We start from the raw sequence: 21,389 nt of genomic DNA, 5'->3' as shown, positions 1-21,389 counted from the left end.
AAAATATTAATATTAGAAGGGTATTTAATTAATACACTATTGGTTAATTTAAAAACTAACTAAAAAGATTCTACATTTTAAAAGAAACATATGTTTAACCTACCTAAGTGGATGTATCCTTAACGGTATACTTATATATTTTCTAATATCTGGCAATGATTTGAACGCGTGGAGTGAAACGTCAGCCACGTACATTGAACAGTTGTTAATAGTCGTAACATTTCGCTATTCTCGTCGCTGGAAAGTTGTATTAATTTTTCATTTTAATAGTTAACTATAAGGTAATACAAACAAAATTTGACATACCATTAACCTTTCTTAATTTATATCTATTATTTGTTATTTCTAAGATTAAACAATTTAATTTTCATTCATATATCTTGCCGAGTTTTTTCATAGTTTCTTACTGAACAGTTTTATAATTAAATTCTAACTTTTCAGACACAATGGCTGCAAAATTACTAACATTGATTGTGATCATCGCTGCGGCTGTGACAGCAGATGAAGAACCATCGCTCGCAAAGCTTCTTATCTCAAAACAAGTATTAAACAAATACCTGGTAGAGAATATGGATATTTTAATAAAATACACATTGTTTAACGTGGGAACAGCACCAGCTGTGGATGTGAAGCTCGTTGATAATGGATTCCACCCAGAAGTATTTACAGTGGTTGGAGGACAATTAAATGCTCAGATTGACAGGATAGCTCCACAAACCAATGTGTCTCATGTAGTCACAGTAAGATCGAACAGATATGGATACTTCAATTTCACAGCAGCTGAAGTCACATACAAGCCAAGTGAAGATGCCGCTGAGGTACAGTTATTTTTTGTTCAATCATTTTAAACAGTTAAGTGAAAGTGCAAATGTAAATTGACAGTTATTCAAGTGTAAGGAATATTTTGTTTGCATTTATATAAGTATACCAAGGGATACTGGGAAATTTATATTTAAATTTGTTTTTAAATGTATTTTAATTCATATCAGAAGCTTATTAGAAAAAAAATTATTTCCGTATAGAACCTGTTGACATTTTAAATTTTTTAACACAATATCAATTTTTTTAAATCTCTGCAAGGTAATGTTCATTTTGATAAATTTGCTTCGGCTTTAGCCAGATTTTTAAAAAGTTAATGTATATTTTTTACATAATAGTACATAATGAACAAAGTATAATTTGATTGTGTTTAAAATTTTAACATTTTTAATAATAATGCTGAATAATTGATTTTTATTTAATGTGTGTAATTCTTTTTCCAGGTCCAATATGCAATCAGCAGTGCCCCAGGAGAGGGAACAATTGTTGCTTTCAAGGATTACGACCGGAAATTCTCTTCCCACATCTTAGATTGGACTGCCTTCGCTGTAATGACTCTGCCGTCTCTTGCAATTCCATTCGGTCTATGGTTCTCATCAAAGAGCAAATATGAGAAGCTCTCAAAACCCAAAAAGACTCATTAGTTAGGTATTAGTAATTTAGTAAAAAAATCATTGGTAATGTTGTTTGTTTTATTAAACCTGAAAAAAAAGTCTTGTGCCGAATACCAGCTACTATAAAATTATAAAAGGAATAGTTAATAATATTCTACTTCACAAAACATTTTGTTGAATATTTGGATTAAGTGAAGCTGTGGAACAATTTCATTTTATCATTATTTTCATCCATATCATCTTTATTTGTTATTAATTTATATGAACAATAAAAGAATAATTTAAAAGATTTTTGTATATTATTTTATTTACATTAAAACTAGCATTTAGAAATACTATTAGTATTTTTTAAAGGTAGTCTGTTCATAGGAATGGCATGTTATATTATTTTCTTTTGTTTGAACTATACTTTTTTTTTAACCATTAATTTGTTTAATGATATAATGATGTAGTAATGTATGTATTAAGAACAATATTTTCAGATGAGAAAGTTTTTTGAAGAATCATGTTGCTTACTCTTTGTTTATTTTGATGAAAATATAAATAAGTTGGAAAAGTATACATAACTATAAAATGAAAATTCTAAGAACAAACAAAATATACAGTATTAATTACATATCATTCATATTAGAATTATTTAAAAACTTTTACCATTGACAATTACAATTGATTCATTATAATAAATAAAATTGTCAACACAAAAATTTTTTCAGAGTTCTTTGATTTGAATTTATAAAGAATACTTCCCTTCAAAAGACTTTTCTTCAAAACGATAATAGCATTTATGGCGTACTAACCATTTTCACTAGATTCTTTAAAGGGACTGTGGGCCAAATATTTATCAGGAACTTGAAACAAAGATATAGAAACTGTTAGTTTCTTAGTTTTAATAGAATCTATTGTAAGAATACTAAATAAACGTTGATATTTAACAAAATACTTGTTAAAATTATGCATGTTTTCAAAAATGTTACATTTTAGTGAGATTTGAATGTCATTTTACTCCCAAAATTATGATGTAAGTTGATTTTGTAACCACTACATATATGAGCAAATTGCCTTCTTTAGAATGTGTCGATAAAAAATAACTCGTACACTATATCAAAGCTCAGGATTACTGTACAATTAATATTTTTGATAAGTGTATACTTAATCTTATTAGATTAAAGGAATATGTCAAGACTGCAAACACTGACCATCAATCACTAAAAGTGTATGTATTTATTAAAAATATATATTTAAATATAGAACTGCAGTAAAAGTTCAAATTATAGACGAGGAAATAATATTTATTTCGTCTCAAATTCTAGTGATATTTGAGTAAAATTTTAAAATAGTTTTTTTTTCTTTTCTTGGTTGTGACCAATATTGATTATTACGAATTATAACGAAACTTTAACGGTAAAACTTGTTAATAATAATAAAAAAAAACAATAAAAATTAGCCAAGTACAGTACATATTACACTTCAAGCTATATCGTTAACCTTATGCAATTACAATGATTTAATTATTTTGTATTTATTAAGATATGATTCTGATGTACTTGAATCAATATGGAGTGTAAGTAGTAGTTAAGAATACAAGACAATAACTTAATAATGATATCAAAATAAAACTAATTACGATTTCACTATTAGGTAGTCAACATTGCTGAAATTTAAGAAGTTTCATTGTTTAAATATTACAAATAATATTTTAATACAAGCTGTGCCCGCGACCTTGTACGCGTTTGAATTTAACGAAAAAAAGTATTTTAGCCTAACTTACTCTTTATTATATCAGTTATTGCCAATGAAAGTCCCGTCAAAATCAGTCCAGCCGTTCCAGAGATTAGCTGGAACAAACAGAGAGACGGACAAAATTTTTAAAACAATGTAAAAAAGGACTATTTTAATGTTACAAACAGACAATCCAGTTTTATAATATGCATAGATATTAAGTACGCATGGCAGATGCGAAAACGAAGCTGTACTCATAATTTTTATTTAAATTCCTCATGTTATTGTTATTTGAATTCGAATTATTGTTTTTGTTTATATTAAATCAGAGTAGGGCCATTGATCTCACGAACCATGAGATAAAAGCCTACGTATATCAAGACCTACAGATATCATTAACTGATACAAAGTATTGAATATAGATATAATATGTGAACATTTGATATAAGTAATGATTGTAACTTCATATTAAATTAAAATAAGACAACAAATACCTATTACATAGATACAATAAATACAAGAGGAAAAGATTCATACATTTATTGCACGATTCTTATATTTCATTCGTTTTCTTTTTTTAAATTTTTTTGTCTTGTCTAATAAGTTTCTAACATCGCAAGCTTTAAACCCTGCCTGGGGCAATATATGCGTTTCTAAACTAAAAATGTCAGATATTTTAACACAGCCGATTCAAAAATTTTAACCGTTTGTGAAAACATTTATAAATAAAGACATTTTATTTAATGTAATATTATACGGATAAAAAAGCGTGAAGCTAATATTCGTTGTCTTTCAGCCTAGTATATAAATTGTTATTAATTGATATAACTTTGCATTTCATATATTTGAAAAGTAACGACTTAGTTCCTTGGCGGTGCTTGGAAATCTGTTCGGTGGAATCTACATTTCGAACTGGTGGTTTTTTTGTTTTAAATACAATCTTGTTATATATAGATTCAATAGTTTTAAAAGTCTACTTGAATTTAGAGTATTAATTGAAATTTTACTTTATTAAAAAATAATAAATATTGCCTACCCGTTTCTTAAAGGCCGGCAACCTACCTGCAAGCCTCCCAGTGTTGCAGATGTCCATGGCGGTTGTAGCCTTTTTCAGGTAAGCCTAACGAGTAAAAATATAATCGGCAGTGCATTACGACATGGGTGTCCCAAAAATGAAATGTTTCTTCACCGTTCAGCAGAAAATAAATTATAAACACAAATTGTGATAGAAAACGTCAGTTTTCCTGCACGGAGTTGAACTCATGACCTTTAGTCAACATCCACGTGTTCTATGATCTAGGTCATCTCACATCTGAACTGTTGTAATGAAGCAGATATGGTAATTGTTCGAACTAGTTAATAATGCATAGATAAGGCAATCATTGATACAAACAAATAAGATATAAACTAAAAAGATACGTACATTCAAATCGATATAAAATGATCTATTATTATAAAGATAGCTAGGGCCAATTGCCTTTCTAATTTCCTTGAACCTAGAACAGGAAGATCTCGTGTAAAAGAAAGCGGATTCTGACGTTACTCATGGAACATCGGCTTTCAATAGCACTTGGTGGCTAGTTCTATTAAAATAAAAAGATGAAACGTTCCTTATTCTATTCCAATCCAATTTCCTCATACAATAGAACTCAGCTTAATCGTACCTACCGGAGAGCAAATCACTTATCAATACCGGTTCAAATGCGATCGCTATTAGGTACTTCGTCCTAACTTCGACCGAAACGCTAATGGATCCGTCGTGATGATAAGGAAAAGGGTGAACGGACACAATAACGCTTCGATGCGATTGTGATAAAATGATAATTTATTAGTAGAAAAAAAATTGCGTCCAGCAAAAAGGTTCCTAAGATCCTTATTCCTAAGATTAGTAAGTATATCGTATAATAAATATTGCATCTAATATAAATAGGTATATATTAGATAATATGAAACTTATGGATAAAAAATACACAAAGTAAGTCTTAAAACATTATTTTATTTTAAAGTTTCTAGTTCATGATTTAAAGCTGGCGAATGTTACTGATTATACTATTTGCTGGATATATTACAACAACAATGCTGAATGTAAAAATGTATAATTTAGACAGTTATGATGTACTAGTTGTTGCTCACGCTCTTCTTTGCTCGCTTCGCGTCGCTGTTGTAACATAATATACTTATATCCTAGATTTTTTGTGTTTATTTGAAATTTCCTTCTTTTCAATTTAATCTAACAACTTTATTCATTACTGTGAACCAAATGCAATAAGTTAATTCAATTAAGTAACACTACTACAGATTGTGTTACGTCGTACATAGTTTTTTTTTTGTGATTAAACCATGACCCTCCGTTTGAAATCTGAAATATCTTCGAAAATATTCCTTTAAATTACACGTTGTAAAGGGTTGTTATGAGGTACTTAATATGCTTAAAATCGGTTCGAAAATAACCCATTATTCCTCGTAAAAAAATATATTATTGTGGATTATTTCAAATTGATAGCCATATACCATCACGGACTTTTTCGAAGCCAGCCAACGTTTGCAATGTACATAATTACAAAAAAGTGTTTATTTATGATATATCTTTAGAAACCTTTAAAATAATCAATGTTTCTCTACTATATTGTTTTATACACATAAAACGTACTCTTGAATCAATCTATTTATTGAAAAAACCGCATCAAATCCGTTGTGTAATCTTAAATATCTAAGTATATATAGACAGACAGCGGTAAGCTTTGTTTTAGGTATACTATGCAATGATAGCAAACGAATAAACAATGAAAATTTTATTTATTATTTGTATTTACACATTCTGCATAGTTTTAACGTGATGACTCATAACAAACCTGAATCACGCTTTTAAATAAAACTATTTATAACGGATGAATCGCGTATATTAATTATTTTTAAACATCCCGACGTTTCGAGCACTTTGCAGTGTTCGTGGTCACGGGCAGACTAAGATGACATTTGTCTATTTGAAGAACAAAGGAATTATTATTAACAACTACCGCCAACGATTTCTCAATTGATACCTTGAGTAACGTTCCGGTTGCACGCAGAAGGCACTAACTGTATCTTTAGGTCTTGCAGTCTGTTGGATTTGGGATTTTAAATTTTTAATAAGTGGATCCCAGGTGTTAGAAAGTCTCCAACCATCTTCTCTATTGAAGTTCGGATGTTTCTGAATTTCAATAGCCTCGCGTATCATTCTAGGAATGAATCTGTGTTCTCTAGCGAGGATCTGTGGTTTATCAAATCGGATAAAATGGTTAGGTTTATCCAGAGCATGTTCACAGACTGCAGACTTAGAAGAACGCCTATTTTTGACATCTCCTATATGTTCCTTGACCCTGGTACCAATACTTCTCTTTGTTTGGCCTATGTAAGATAAACCACACTCACATTCGAGTTTATATATTCCTGCAGTTTGTAAAGGAATATTACTCTTGATAGGTCTCAAGAACTGGCTCACTTTCTTATGAGGCTTGTAAACGGTTTTAATTGAAGCTCGCTTCAAGATGTTGCCAATCCTGTCTGTAACTCCCTTCACATATGGTAGAAATGCAGGTTGTCGCTCAACTGTGGGTGGCTTGATACGGCTTCTGCGATGCTGGCGAGGCACGGGCAGCTTGTTCTGGTGGAGTGCAAGCTTGACCTGACGTAGCTCGTCCTCTAGGTGTTCAGCATCGCAGAGATGGTGGGCTCTCTGAAACAAAGATTTGCCAACGGTAGCTAACTGGCTAGGGTGGTGGTGCGAGTCACCATTGAGGTATTTGTTGGTGTGTGTGGGTTTCCTATAAACTGTGTGACTTAATGTATTGTCAGGATTCTTGATAATAAGGATGTCAAGGAAAGCTAAAGAATTATTTGCCTCTAATTCCATAGTAAATTGAATGTTTTTATTTATAGAATTAAGATGTACTAAAAAGTTGACGGGGTAGCCATGGGTTCTCCAGTATCCCCCGTGGTCGCCGATTTATTCATGGAAGACCTGGAGGAGAGGGCTCTTCGCTCCGGACCTATAACACCTAGGTTTTATAAACGGTACGTAGATGACACTTTCACAATATTACCTAGTGATCTGACATCTGCATTTTTAGTACATCTTAATTCTATAAATAAAAACATTCAATTTACTATGGAATTAGAGGCAAATAATTCTTTAGCTTTCCTTGACATCCTTATTATCAAGAATCCTGACAATACATTAAGTCACACAGTTTATAGGAAACCCACACACACCAACAAATACCTCAATGGTGACTCGCACCACCACCCTAGCCAGTTAGCTACCGTTGGCAAATCTTTGTTTCAGAGAGCCCACCATCTCTGCGATGCTGAACACCTAGAGGACGAGCTACGTCAGGTCAAGCTTGCACTCCACCAGAACAAGCTGCCCGTGCCTCGCCAGCATCGCAGAAGCCGTATCAAGCCACCCACAGTTGAGCGACAACCTGCATTTCTACCATATGTGAAGGGAGTTACAGACAGGATTGGCAACATCTTGAAGCGAGCTTCAATTAAAACCGTTTACAAGCCTCATAAGAAAGTGAGCCAGTTCTTGAGACCTATCAAGAGTAATATTCCTTTACAAACTGCAGGAATATATAAACTCGAATGTGAGTGTGGTTTATCTTACATAGGCCAAACAAAGAGAAGTATTGGTACCAGGGTCAAGGAACATATAGGAGATGTCAAAAATAGGCGTTCTTCTAAGTCTGCAGTCTGTGAACATGCTCTGGATAAACCTAACCATTTTATCCGATTTGATAAACCACAGATCCTCGCTAGAGAACACAGATTCATTCCTAGAATGATACGCGAGGCTATTGAAATTCAGAAACATCCGAACTTCAATAGAGAAGATGGTTGGAGACTTTCTAACACCTGGGATCCACTTATTAAAAATTTAAAATCCCAAATCCAACAGACTGCAAGACCTAAAGATACAGTTAGTGCCTTCTGCGTGCAACCGGAACGTTACTCAAGGTATCAATTGAGAAATCGTTGGCGGTAGTTGTTAATAATATTTCCTTTGTTCTTCAAATAGACAAATGTCATCTTAGTCTGCCCGTGACCACGAACACTGCAAAGTGCTCGAAACGTCGGGATGTTTAAAAATAATTAATATACGCGATTCATCCGTTATAAATAGTTTTATTTAAATGTGTAATCATCGCGAAAATTTAAGACAACATTATCTGAATCACGCTCTCAAGTGTCTTTCACAATTAATATAATACACGATCCACTTTATATCGAATTTCAAACGAGATGTCGATAAAGCGTCGACATTCAAAACAGTGTCATGGACACCCAAAGCGAGCAAACACTTAGCCTTTTAGAGGTTTCATATCCAACTCGTAGGCGTCCCAAGTACGTTCTTTTAGATGATAAATCGATGACTGATAAATACACGTGTTAAAAAAACAATTAAACACATTTGACCAGGAACAGGAATGTCCGTAAGTCATAAGTGGATTGGTTCTGGGAGTATTGAGTCTCACAGAGCACTATTAGCTATCAACGCCAAGAATATAAAAAAGTGTGAACAAATTTCAAAAAATATATATATTTTGTTGGCCGATACACCATCGTGCCATGTTGGAAAATCATTCGATATAAGTATGTTAAAATTAGTATTAATCAAGCAGCTATAGTTTCCTCTTATGTATTTATTGATCAAATACGAACTTAGGTCAGCATCTATTTATGTATTATTTATTCAAGAAAAACTCGTTTATCGAGACAATAAAAGGAATATGTTCTATAATCGATGCTCTCGTCTTATTTTCTATGTAGGACAATGATATCTCTAACGGTTGGACCAATTTTAATTAGAGTGAATTATAACATAGATCTCAAAAGTAATATTAATTAAGAAAACTATAAAAATAAATTAGTTGAAGATTCAACGGTTAATGGTTGCCATCAACAATTTGAAAAGTATTTTAATTACTATGTAAATATGTATTATACTATTATGAATATAAATTGAGATAGTAGCGGATCCATTTTTAAGACAAAAAAAAAAAGGCAAATGTTTTGAATGTATTATGATTCATAAAAATACTACATTATAGAATGAAAATGGTTTTGTTTATTGAGATAAAAACATTTCAATATTTGTAGAACTATACTATATTATTAATTGCTTCCTTCTAACTTAGAGTTCAAATTCCAATTCAACAGAATACAATAGATAAGCATTATCTAACAAATACATAGTTCCTACATTAAGTGAAAAAACAGGTACATAAATAATTTCGCGGTGAAAACCAGTTCAATTTACGTAACATATTTACGAGTTCAATATTGCACAATACTTTCGAATTAATTGCACTTGTATAAAAAATTATGTTCTAAATTAAAAGTCTTTGTTATTCTCTGCAGTTAGTATGATAAAAATATTCCTATAAAGCTATCAGGTTACTATGTTCATTGGTATGGTTTCTAGATAATTAAATTAATAAAAAAATATATTTTCTTAAACAAAACATGTTCTAATAGAATTTAAGTAATTATTTAATTCACATTGAAGAATAGCCTCATTTAAAAAGATTCATTAATTGACCAACAAACTAATTTTAATAGATTACGTCATTATTATAATGTTTATCGTTTATTGGACTGGATATTACATTAAAATTACTAAGTACGAATGATTAAAATGATAAAGCGGATCTGCAAACACGTCATGTAAAGCAACATGAAACTACAATATTGAACATAAACATTATCATTTATTTTGTAAAATTTAACTATATCAATGTACATCAATGGAACAAAAACATGACAATATCTGTGAACAAACCAAGTGTTCGAAATTAGACAGCCATTAAAATCACAATATTAAAGTTTATTATTTACATATAAATATGCCGTAATGTGACAATTAAACTAAATAAATTAGCGTTGAATTCGTGTTATTAGAACGTGTAGACGCTAAACAAAAATTTTGCTTGTGAGTTTGATAACAAAGCAAAAATTTATTAAGTATGTTTATTACATTAAAGGATTTAACATTTTTACTCTTACACCATCTAATGATTTTTAATAACATAATATGTTATTTAAATAAAAAAATATGTAAACAAAATTATGCTTTCGAATAATTATTATATCAGTGGTTGATATCATTTTTTATTAATTTGAACAAAAGATCAATTGATAAAATAACTAACATACATATATCGAAAAATTACAAAAAAAATATTAATTGTTTTATATATCATAAATATATGAATAAGGCAATGAATTATTATAAGAGTAAAGTTAATACAGATTCCTTCAAAATATCCTAAGGACTAGGAATATATTATAATATAAAAATATTGCATTAGTAACATATCTATTTACATTGCTATAAATACTTTTCTTTTGTCAATATCAAAAACGCGACCGATATCTAAAGATATTCTTTTATCTCTTGATATGACTTTGCCAAACATTAAGTTATTAAGCGAAACAATCTATATGTTTATAGGGTCTGGGTTGTAAGACATATTAACGACCGGTGATGACGCGCCGTAATCAGGCGTCGAAGGCGATGAAGTGGGGGGAGAATCCAGCGGTTTAGTTAGAACCGGAGCAACGTACTCCGAATACCTCATACTAGATTCCTCTTGGAGCGGAGCTGGAGGTGTGCAGCTAGGGAATGGACTTAGTAACAGGAATGTCCCAAAAGCAACAATTGAAGCCATTATCAAAATTATCGTTCGAGCCTCAAAACCTGCTCTTAGACCAGCCCAAGCCGCCATGCTTATCAGTAAAAGCAACACGGAAACTCGAATCAATCTAACAGCAGTTGCATGAATTCGGCCGCCGCCAACCCCGCTCATGTCGCACGGTCCATAGGCGAAATACAAATTATGCTTGTCGCCAATATGTTTGAACAAGAAGTAGATAAGCCCAAACGGCGCTATCAAAGGGCAGGCCAAACTGTAGACCATAGTTATAGAGAAAATTGCCAAACTCCAAGCATAGTGCACACCGAACGGGAACTCATACAATATAGCTTTTTTCACATAACTCTTTTCAGCTTTCGATTTTGACTGCAATAAATACCAGACATATAGAAATAGCTCTGGGAATCGTATAAGTTCGAGCGCAGTACCTATGAAGCCAGAAGTTATTACGTAATTAACAAACAGTGCTCCCTTATCCGGGAGAAACACACAGTCCCAACGCATTGTATCATTTTCATGGTGCAATGCCCATGCCATGAATGCTTCAGCACTAGCAAGTCCTAATGATGGTAAAATCAAAGTCATAAGTAGAAGAAACATTACAGTTTTTGTCATTATTGAATAATTTTGCTGTGATTTGGTCCAATGTGAAAGGAATTTGTCCGAGAAGGCCACAATTGCTGGCATCACAGCTGCCATGGTCCACAGAAGTAATGTGGGAAGAAACTCAAAGATTAAACTACTAACTCTATTTAGAGTTTCTGGTTTAGCAATTGATGTATTTATGAGATTAACAACAAAAGCAGGTGTTGTTAGGAAGAAAAGGACAATAAACAAAATAAAGTTGACAATAATTGCCTTCACATACCAGACACCGGGCTGCACACACAAATTCTCCCAAATGATGTCTGATGGGTTTGTAGCATGTTGAAGAACCCATCCACGGTGTAAGCTGAAGTGATTAATGACATGTTCAGCTAATTGATACGAGGGCAAAGTTAGGAAAGCTATACCTAAGGGATCATTCAATACAATAGCTTTGCATCTGATTGCTTCGTCTTTTAGTCGTTTTTCCTCATTTGTATAATATTCTAGAGCATCCACTTCTGGCCCGCATAATGTTGGTTTAACCGTTATTCTCTTCCCAGTTTTCCTAAAGTATGTATCAGTATAAATAAGGGCTTCTGTCACCATTTCTTTCTTTTCCTGTACTTCATTTAATTTATTTATATTATAAGCAAGGCGTAAATCAACAATTTGAATATGTGGGAAGTTATGTGTAAAGTATGCCCTTATTGTTGCCTCATTTCTATCAGCTTTTGATATGTTTGTGATCATTATTGTTCCTGTCATGGATGTAGGTACTGGTTTTCTCCCTGTACATCTTCTCATAATCAATACAGAGATTGGTAGAAACATAATACTTATCAGAGTATGAACCCACAACCAATAGGACCTACCATTGATATTGGATAATGTTGTACGGCTGAATGTGCTAGCATCGAGTTGTGCTGACCCTTGGAAGTTGATCGGAAGAATTATTCCAATGGAGACCACGGTGACAATAAACATAAGCGTTATTGCATGTCTCTGGAAGGACAGGTAATGAACAGCATCTGGTCCACACTTGGCAAGTACTTGTTCGCGAGTAAGTCGAAATACAGCAGGTAGCCATGTGAAAAATCCTTCATCGATATTTAACGACTCATCTGCACTTCTTCGTCTCTCCACTAATGCGTCATTATCTCCACCTCGGTAGAATAAATTCGTCCAGCGACTTTTAGAACGCTGCACCAAAGCCATCCGTCCATAATTCCATGCGGTGCGTCGTAACACCGTAAATAATAGAATTAAACAGCTCCACGATATCAAGTTTAGTATCAAGGTCTGCGGTATACCATTGTACGCACCAGTAATTATCACATTCTGCGACGGATTTAAAAGCATACAACCCTCATCATCAGTTCCGTTTGAGGTATTTGAAGATAAAGAAACAAGTATACTGCTTGGTGTAAAGCGATCCATTGTTGATGTCGCAACACAATTCGTAAAGAGAAAGTATTCACATAATTAAATTACCAAATTAATATTACTTTGACTCATTTGATCACGCACACTTTCCAGCTGTTTTAATAATATGATAAAATCACGATAAGATGTTGTTTCGATCACAAAAAGTCTAGCGTATATAGATTTGTATTGACTATTGTATGATTTGTATGAAAATTGAAAACTTTATGACTTGATTGACTTGATCAAATAGTTATCATTCGTTCTTACATTCCGTCATCATAACGTCATACATGATACAAAGGTACAGACTACAGACTATAACTACAATCTACATTCCACTCTCTATATTAATAATGTAACGATGTAACATCAACACTACACGTACGATGAATTTCAACTTAAAGATTAATATTTTAATATTAAATAATACTTTAAGGTGCATTTGTATATTGATTAAAGCAAATATATATATGGTTTTAATTCAATTATATAATAAATTATTTGCTAAGTTAGCTAATGGTATTTTCTTTGGGTATTTAAAGCAATTTTTTTCAATAGTATTTTATTAAAATAATTAAAATACTTAATTTAAGTAATGTATATATATTTAGTTAGACCTAGACCTTACATATGAACTGCATATATTTATGATATATATTAAATCAATAGTACTATATGAATATGTTTAAAAAAATCTGTTAAATTACTACACGGTGCTTTATAATTATTCAAGTTTTCAAAACATGTATGTAATATATGATAGGTATTCAACGTTTTGTACATTTAATAATAAATATTAATTAATATAAGCTCAAAATTTATGAGTCGTAAGAGAATGGTAAATCAAAGGTCCTCAGATCTATAATTTCACACAATACATCCGTCAAACTCAAAGATTGAGAACAAAAATATAGTTGTGGGTGATTATGAATTTCAATTTCATTCAGTGAACTGAAATTAAAGGGGAGGGGAGTTAAGTTCGTTTCGGGCTTTTGAGTAAAATTTTATTTATTTAAAATATAATTAGTTTAATGAAATCTACGTTCGCCTTATTTATTAGTAAAAGTTATGGAGTTTGATTGGAATAATTATTTAGAAGATACTAAAAGTATTGCTGTCCCTGAAGAATTATTTTCTCATGTAAGTAGCGACTTTTAACTACTCTTTAATGTTGTATAATGATAAAAATAGTTTTATTTTAAATTGTTATTGTTGAAGTTGGATGAAAGTAAAATATATTGATGAGTTAAATTTAATTGTTCAAATAAGCTTTTTTTATAAAAATATAAATATGTTTATAAAAAACATTAACATCATCGCAACTTATAAAGGCCATTTAAACCTATATATAGATTTTAGTTACGAAAAAAAGTAAGATACTTATATTGAATATCCTATATTTTTATTTATTGGCGTAGAAATATATTGTTATTAAGTTAAATATTATTTATGAATTAAACCATATGCTAAGAAAACATAGAACAAACACGAATTGTGCCACATTGTCGTAACGAAATATAATTGCCTAATTAAGTAAGTACTTTAATTTTATCTTTTTAATGTTGTTTTTTAAATGAATCATAATATCATATAAAGAGTAAATCCATTGTGCCAGTTAATTGTAATATTTCCATAAATTATTGTTTTTTTTTTTTATTTGAATCTATTTTTATATTTACTTCATTTTATCAGTGGATCTATGTTATTTTTTTATTTTCTTATATTAGACAATATTTTCTGCATTCGAGTAACAAATCAAGATTATTTTATGAACGGATACTAAAAATTTAAATATTAATAACTGCAAATATTTATTTTAGTCTAAAAATATTTAAAAAACTTACCACAATTTATATGTGTATAACACATGTACAGTTTTTAGCTGTAGATCAAATACTTCTATCTATCTATCCAATTTATTTATGCTAACCGTTGAAATATTTGAAATATTAAATAATATTTCCTGTAATAATAATATGTAATATTACATAGTGATTTATTATCCTGTTATTATGTGCCTCAAATTATTAAAGTATTATGTATGTATAAAAAAATATTGCCTGGACCCAGTTCATGTGTCAACTAGCGGATCCAAACTAAACCATAACGAGAAATATTGAAACAAACAAAAATAACATCAAAATTGGTCCAGTTTTTTCAGTGATATACATAAGTACATTAAAAAAAAGATATGCCTAAAAAGTTAGAACTGTATAACAAAATTAAGTTTATCTGTTTATAGTTTATTTTTCTAAAATGTAGCCATTTATTATTTTAAAAATATTAATGCAGTCATCGACAACAGTTTGTATAAAAATGTATGTTATAAGAAGTACCTATATTTATTTTTTAACATAAAAAAGTATCGAATTTTAAATGAAACAACTTCTTTAATGATGCCTAGTGGTGTTGAACGTAATAATTACAGCACTGGCAATGAGGCTTATGTATTTATGCTACCATGGAGTGCATTTAATTCTATATATAATCTCACCTTAAAAATATTTGGATTAATTAATTTTTTAAGTATAATCACAACTTGTAAATGTATCAGAGCCACACTAAGGCTTCTCTCTTTTTAATGAGAAGGTTTGATGATAATTCCACTATGCTGCCCCAATTCTGGTTTTTTACACAGTTGTGGTAGATTTTTTCATTTATATGTGTAAAGTTTTCTCGCACAATGTTTTTTTTCTCCACCGAACATGAGCAACATTAACACATTTAAAGGACAAGATGTCACTGGTTTAAAATAATTTGGAGGAGGGGGTTAGAGTATTTCCAACAAATATAACATAGACTGCTCAATGATATTTCAAGAGTATATTGGAGATGATCCTTGTGACGGAACGAGAAGTAACTTCTGGTAATATTTCTTTGCCTCTGCATATGGCATATGGCCTCATAATTTGGCAATGGTACAATCAAATTGGCAATTTATTTCAGTAATATATTTAACATGTTAAAATAACGTCTTCTATTAAAAAATAATGTTTAGCATAGTATTTTATATGCTCAAGATTTATTTGAATAATAATTTGACCTTCTATGAAATGTGTACAATGCTAATTTCAAGGTGACTTTATTAGAATGAGTACTAATAGTTTTTGCCATCATAATGTACTTATAAAAGTTAATACATTTAATGGACATCAAATTGTGTGTCCAACTAGTGCTACTGTAATAATTACCTAGTAAAGGGTGCTTTTAGCTTTAATAAAAATAACTGTATATAAAGTTTATATAAACAGAATTTTTACTTGATGTATCCCGAATGTGTTAAGTTAAGCCAGGAGTAAATTATAATGTTTTAATTTTTTTTTATTTATTTGGACCATATTATTATTTTGCTGGGTCATGCACAATTATTTTATTGCTGTATAACTTCATTAATTTTTTTTCTAAATGAAGCCATTTATTTTTTATTTTTATTTATTTATTTATTAAACCAAAGGAACAATACATTAATAATACACAAAACGGTACAACAAAAACCACAGTCGGTTTTCCTGCGCACCGCAAATTTCATTTTGTAAATAGTATTTTTCTTAATGTAGTATTTCATGTAACGCATCTCTTGCGGTTCATCACTATTTTGTCTTTAATGTTTAATAAATTGACGAATAATGACCACAACACGAAAATATTCTTGACCTAATAATGAAAGATGTCAAGGATGAATACTGTTATGCTACGACACGGCATTCGCGGATAGATTTAGGTATTCAATTATTAAAATGTATTAAATTTTCGCCCTAAATATATCTTAAAAAATTGTAACGTTATTTTTTGTAAGACTTATTATGTCTGCATAACAAACTGAGGTACAAATAATACCAGAAATAAGTTGAGCAACTTATTAAAAATAATTCTTTACCCGATACTTACATAATACATTAAGTTAGGTAGGTACGTGTAGTTTGAGAAGTAATAAAAAATATTGTTATAGGTCGAAGCGAGTCTCAACAATGGCATCAAACAAGGCATGCTTCTGGAAGTTTGTCATAAAAATAATCCGGACGTATACTGGATAGCCGATATCACGATGGTCTGTGGCCATCTCCTCAGAATTAAGTTTATAGGCGCCGAAACAGACTTCTGGTGTGATATCTCCACCACAAAAGTTCACCCATTAGGCTGGTGTGGAAAATATGACGAGTTAGTCGAGCCTCCAGATGAGATAAACGATAGATGTGGAGACACGATCATAGAAATAATGAAGAAAGCTCTTTTGGTCGGTAAATCGGTATCAATTGAGGCACTTAATAATAAAGGATTGTCCCCAATTGATAGAATTAAAGTGGGGATGAAAGTCGAAATTCAGAATGTTATTGATCCTTATAGATATTGGATAGCGACAGTGAGTATTAAAATATTGATATTGAAAAATAAATACTAATTAATTGTACGCCAAATACACACTTACATGGAATTAAAAAATATGCATCATTGAAATAATCATCATATTTACAGTGCATAATGTGGGCTCTATTTTATTAGAGACTAAAGATTTATATATGATTCTTGAAGATTTGATAAAAGTAACAAAATTAAACAATTTGAATATTACAATTTTCAGGTTCGCGAAAATGTCGGCGGGCGTCTTTTATTACGTTACGACGGCGCTGACGAGGAGTTACAACAATTTTGGATATTTTTCTGCAACCCTCGACTAAGTAGTTTTGGTTTTGTCACAAACAAGGTCATTATTTACATATCTTTTACTCTTTAAATTATTTTCGTTGTTTGTTGTTAAATTATTATCGTAAATTTTACGAAATTATTATATTTCCAGGGTTCTCCGTGGCAGTTTAAATATCCGGGAAAAGTCAATAAATTCTCGTGTAAAAATAAACTCAGTGCTCAGTTGAGACAAAGCGCCGAAGAATCTATCAAGGAACCGACACCGGCTGACTTGTTTCAGGTGAGGTAATCGTCGTTTGCAGTTAATTTGTTTTTAGTAACGAAACACGTTCCTTAAGTCTGTTATCAAAACCGTAGAGGAAAACAACACTTAATTTCAGGAAAATTATTTTAATTTATCGATAAAAAAGGAATGCAATAAATTTACAAGGTTAACATGTCTTTATAGTATATTAATTCTTTTTTTTGAATACTCAACAGCCAAATCCAACTTTAGAAGCACACAGCTTCGCCACGGGTATGAAGTTAGAAGCTCTAAGTCCACTTGACATGAACACATTCTGTCCAGCAACTGTTACCAAAATCTTCAACAACCTACAATTTCTTGTCGTACTCGACGACCATATCGATGATTACGAAGACACCAAAATGGCATGGATGTGTGACAATATGCATCCCTACATATACCCCATAGGCTGGGCGCAGAGAAACAAACTCGAGCTGAAAGCGCCCAAAACATGGACAGAAGGGCCTTTTGATTGGGAAGAATATCTATCGATGACTGCGTCTGTCCCTGCACCAGATTACTGTTTTGGCAATAAGGATCTCTTGAAAGGTATCGATGTCAATATGAAATTGGAAGCTGCAAACCCTCTTAACCACGAAGAAATACATGTGGCGACAGTGGAGTCCATTGTAGAGCATATGTTATATGTCGAACTCCTGCCAATCGGAGAAAAATATTGGTTCTCTCAGGACAGTGATCTCCTCTTCCCCGTGGGATGGTGTGACAGCAACAATTATGAGCTCCACATACCCGACACGAATCCGAAAGAGCCACCAAAGCCGATAGAGGAACCGAAAACGATTAAGGAAGATTTGAAATCGACTGAAGAATGGTGCGATCGAATATTCTTTAACTATAAATGTTATGCGGGGCCATCGATAAGTCGGAACAAGTTGTCCCAGCTACCGAAGGCCGTCGGGCCCGGACCGTTGCTGCTTGTGTTAAAGGAAGTGCTGAATAAGATAATATCGGCTTCTTACAAACCTGCGAAGTTGCTCAAAGATTGGGAAACTGAAGGGCCGCCGGAAGAGGGCATGAGACTTGAAATGTTGAGAGCCAAGTAAGTTGTATTTTATTATTATTTTCTTCTAGTGTAACCTATTTTAATAGCATTGTTTTATGATGCTTTTATATATTTATAGATTTTATTCAAATTGTTTACAAAAAACTTTTATTTTCCGAATGAAAACTATCTGTATATATGTTATATATATAGGGATCAATTATAGTTAAAATAAATGTACAGATAAAATGTTTAATTATAGCTATATGTATTTAGGTTTTTTTATCACTTCATTTTACAAATAAGGTTTTAATCCACCTCAAATAAAGCCACTCGACGTATACGCCTGGAAATCATATACATTAGTCATTCAATTGATATAAACTTTATTCTTGTAGGTAGTTATTTTTACTTGCCTGTCTGTGTTAATATTATCATAATAGTCTGCTCGCAAACGCAATACTTTATATTGTTGTTTTCCAGTTTAAACATTGAGTGAGGCACACTACTAACTACAGGGATATAACTTCTTATTGTCCAATATTGGGCGCGCATTGGCCGTGTATAATATTTTTATAACGCCAAAACTTAAAGGTGTTGGCTAGTTACCATAAGGTCTACCTGTCCATCTAAAGATATAAAAAAATAAAGTACTTATAAATCATATTTTTACAAGATGACTTATGCAAAATACTTATATACAGGGCCGTATTTAGGGGAGGGCAACCGGGGCAACTGCCCTGGGACCTCCACATGAGAGGGGGCCACAGTTTTCAGCAACTTAACAAATACTGAGATATAGTCAAATTATAATGTTACTATTTAATATTTTACCTATACAAAAACGAAACAAATGATAGCTTACTGATTGAAATAAAAAAACTAATTAATTCATAATAATATAATTATTAGGGTGTTCACGCTTCTGTTTGTCTAGGGCCCTCACTGCTTTGTGGCCCCGGGGCCTCCAGACCTTTAAATCCGACTCTGCTTATATAATAATATAAGTATTTATGTATTCATATATAATATGAAAGTACAGCTATAATATGGATACTGAATAATAATCATTATAATAGTACTTAGTACGTACTGGTAGCCATCGTATTTAGGCATTTCTGTCGGCAGCCCTACTTACAGTAGCGCATTTATATTAAGTACATGTATTAGTCATAAAAAAATAAATTTATATATCCTGCAGGAAAATTAACTTAAGCAAATTAATTATTGTGATCTATATATAATTAAATATGTTTAAATTACTTTTATTTGAATACTGCCTTATAATTCTTATAATTTGAGTAAACTTTCTTGACTTTTTTGTTAATGTTTGTGGCTATTTTGTAATTAAGTAAATCTCACTATGGAAAAAATATCAATATTACAACTTTAACAATGTACTTTAAAATTATGTTATTATTTTTAGACTAAAAACCAGACCCTACCACGCCTACGTCCCGATAGTGACGTCATCGGATCAGGTGGAGTCGTTTTGTCGAGACGTATGCGTAAAGCTTCAAGCCTGCCCAAGCCTTTTCGGTCCCGTCGAATACCCAGAGCAGTGCCCAAATATGTGCCAGCAAGTTGAAAAATCTACATTCCGTAAGTATTGATTTAAATATGTTTGTTGTGTTGTATTATATTATTAATAAACATAATAAATAAGTCATTTATATTTTTAAGATAATGGGACGGAACGTCGCGGTAGACCAAAAGGCAGTGTGAACGGTAGAAGGAAAAAGAAAAAGGTAGCTCCGGAAAAAAGAGAGAAAGAGCAACCTCCACAAGAAGTTGAGAGCAATAGAGATGGAGAATCTGTTGAGAGTGAACACAGTGCAGGGTCCACACCGCCTTCCGAATCCGGAACCAGGCCAAACTCACCTGACAGTGTGTCAGATTATAAGAGAAGCACTAGAAGAAAACGCGAAATTAAAAGCAATTACCCGAAAATGGAAATGAAAACACGAGGTGCAAAGTTACCGAATTTCGCGTTACAAATGAAAGAGGCGCATTGGAACAAGAAGGACGTCGAAACTATTTACAGTAATTCTTGCGTATCGAAGAAACAAAACAACGCGGACAGCGACACAGAAAATGAGACCAATGAAAGCAGTTGCAATTCGAGGGATGCCAAAAATATTTCGGATGTTTCGGATTCGGAGGAGCCAGAACTAAAGAAACTAAAATTTAATACCGATGATCCTCTTCCGTCGGATAACAAAATGTTTGAAAAACACACGGCCATGACTTGGATTAAAGGGAAGGGAAAATTAGCTCGGAATCCGCTGGATTGGTCCGTTGACGATGTATATGATTACTTAAGTAGTACTGATGACTGCAAACTGATTGCTGACAAGATGAAGCAAGAAGAAATAGACGGTCAGGCCTTTATAATGCTTGATCTACCAATTATAACACACTTTTTGCATATGAAGAAAGAATTTGCAATGCAACTCTGCAAGCACATAACTATGGTTAGGTGGTATTACATTGTTAATTTCGAAGAGAATGGTGAAGCGTGATAATTTTGTTCCTGTATTATGTTATCTAGTCCTCAATAAATTAATTGAATAAATAAAATACTCGTAATATAT

General features: G+C 31.9%; 3 protein-coding genes across 3 annotated transcripts; 2 read left to right on the top strand and 1 right to left on the bottom strand.

Moving 5' to 3' along the window:
- The first annotated feature begins 133 nt into the window (after nucleotides 1-133).
- LOC124537319 (translocon-associated protein subunit beta) lies at nucleotides 134-1,500 on the top strand. The gene is made up of 3 exons (XM_047114175.1): nucleotides 134-281; nucleotides 442-818; nucleotides 1,263-1,500. The coding sequence occupies exons 2-3, from the start codon at nucleotides 447-449 to the stop codon at nucleotides 1,461-1,463; spliced, it is 573 nt and encodes a 190-aa protein (XP_046970131.1). The 5' UTR covers nucleotides 134-281; nucleotides 442-446; the 3' UTR covers nucleotides 1,464-1,500.
- A 7,699-nt stretch (nucleotides 1,501-9,199) lies between these two features.
- Nucleotides 9,200-13,112, bottom strand: LOC124537564 (CSC1-like protein 2). The gene has a single exon (XM_047114471.1). The coding sequence runs from the start codon at nucleotides 12,872-12,874 to the stop codon at nucleotides 10,634-10,636; it is 2,241 nt and encodes a 746-aa protein (XP_046970427.1). The 5' UTR covers nucleotides 12,875-13,112; the 3' UTR covers nucleotides 9,200-10,633.
- Nucleotides 13,113-13,756: 644 nt separating this feature from the next.
- LOC124531274 (scm-like with four MBT domains protein 2) lies at nucleotides 13,757-21,389 on the top strand. Its single transcript, XM_047105787.1, has 7 exons — nucleotides 13,757-14,002; nucleotides 16,812-17,222; nucleotides 17,442-17,564; nucleotides 17,658-17,786; nucleotides 17,987-18,852; nucleotides 20,222-20,397; nucleotides 20,479-21,389. The coding sequence occupies exons 1-7, from the start codon at nucleotides 13,931-13,933 to the stop codon at nucleotides 21,315-21,317; spliced, it is 2,616 nt and encodes an 871-aa protein (XP_046961743.1). The 5' UTR covers nucleotides 13,757-13,930; the 3' UTR covers nucleotides 21,318-21,389.

The sequence above is a fragment of the Vanessa cardui genome, chromosome 1 (assembly GCF_905220365.1).
Source record: "Vanessa cardui chromosome 1, ilVanCard2.1, whole genome shotgun sequence".
NCBI classification, from domain to species: Eukaryota; Metazoa; Arthropoda; class Insecta; order Lepidoptera; family Nymphalidae; genus Vanessa; species Vanessa cardui.
This window is presented reverse-complemented; position numbering and strand designations above follow the sequence as displayed.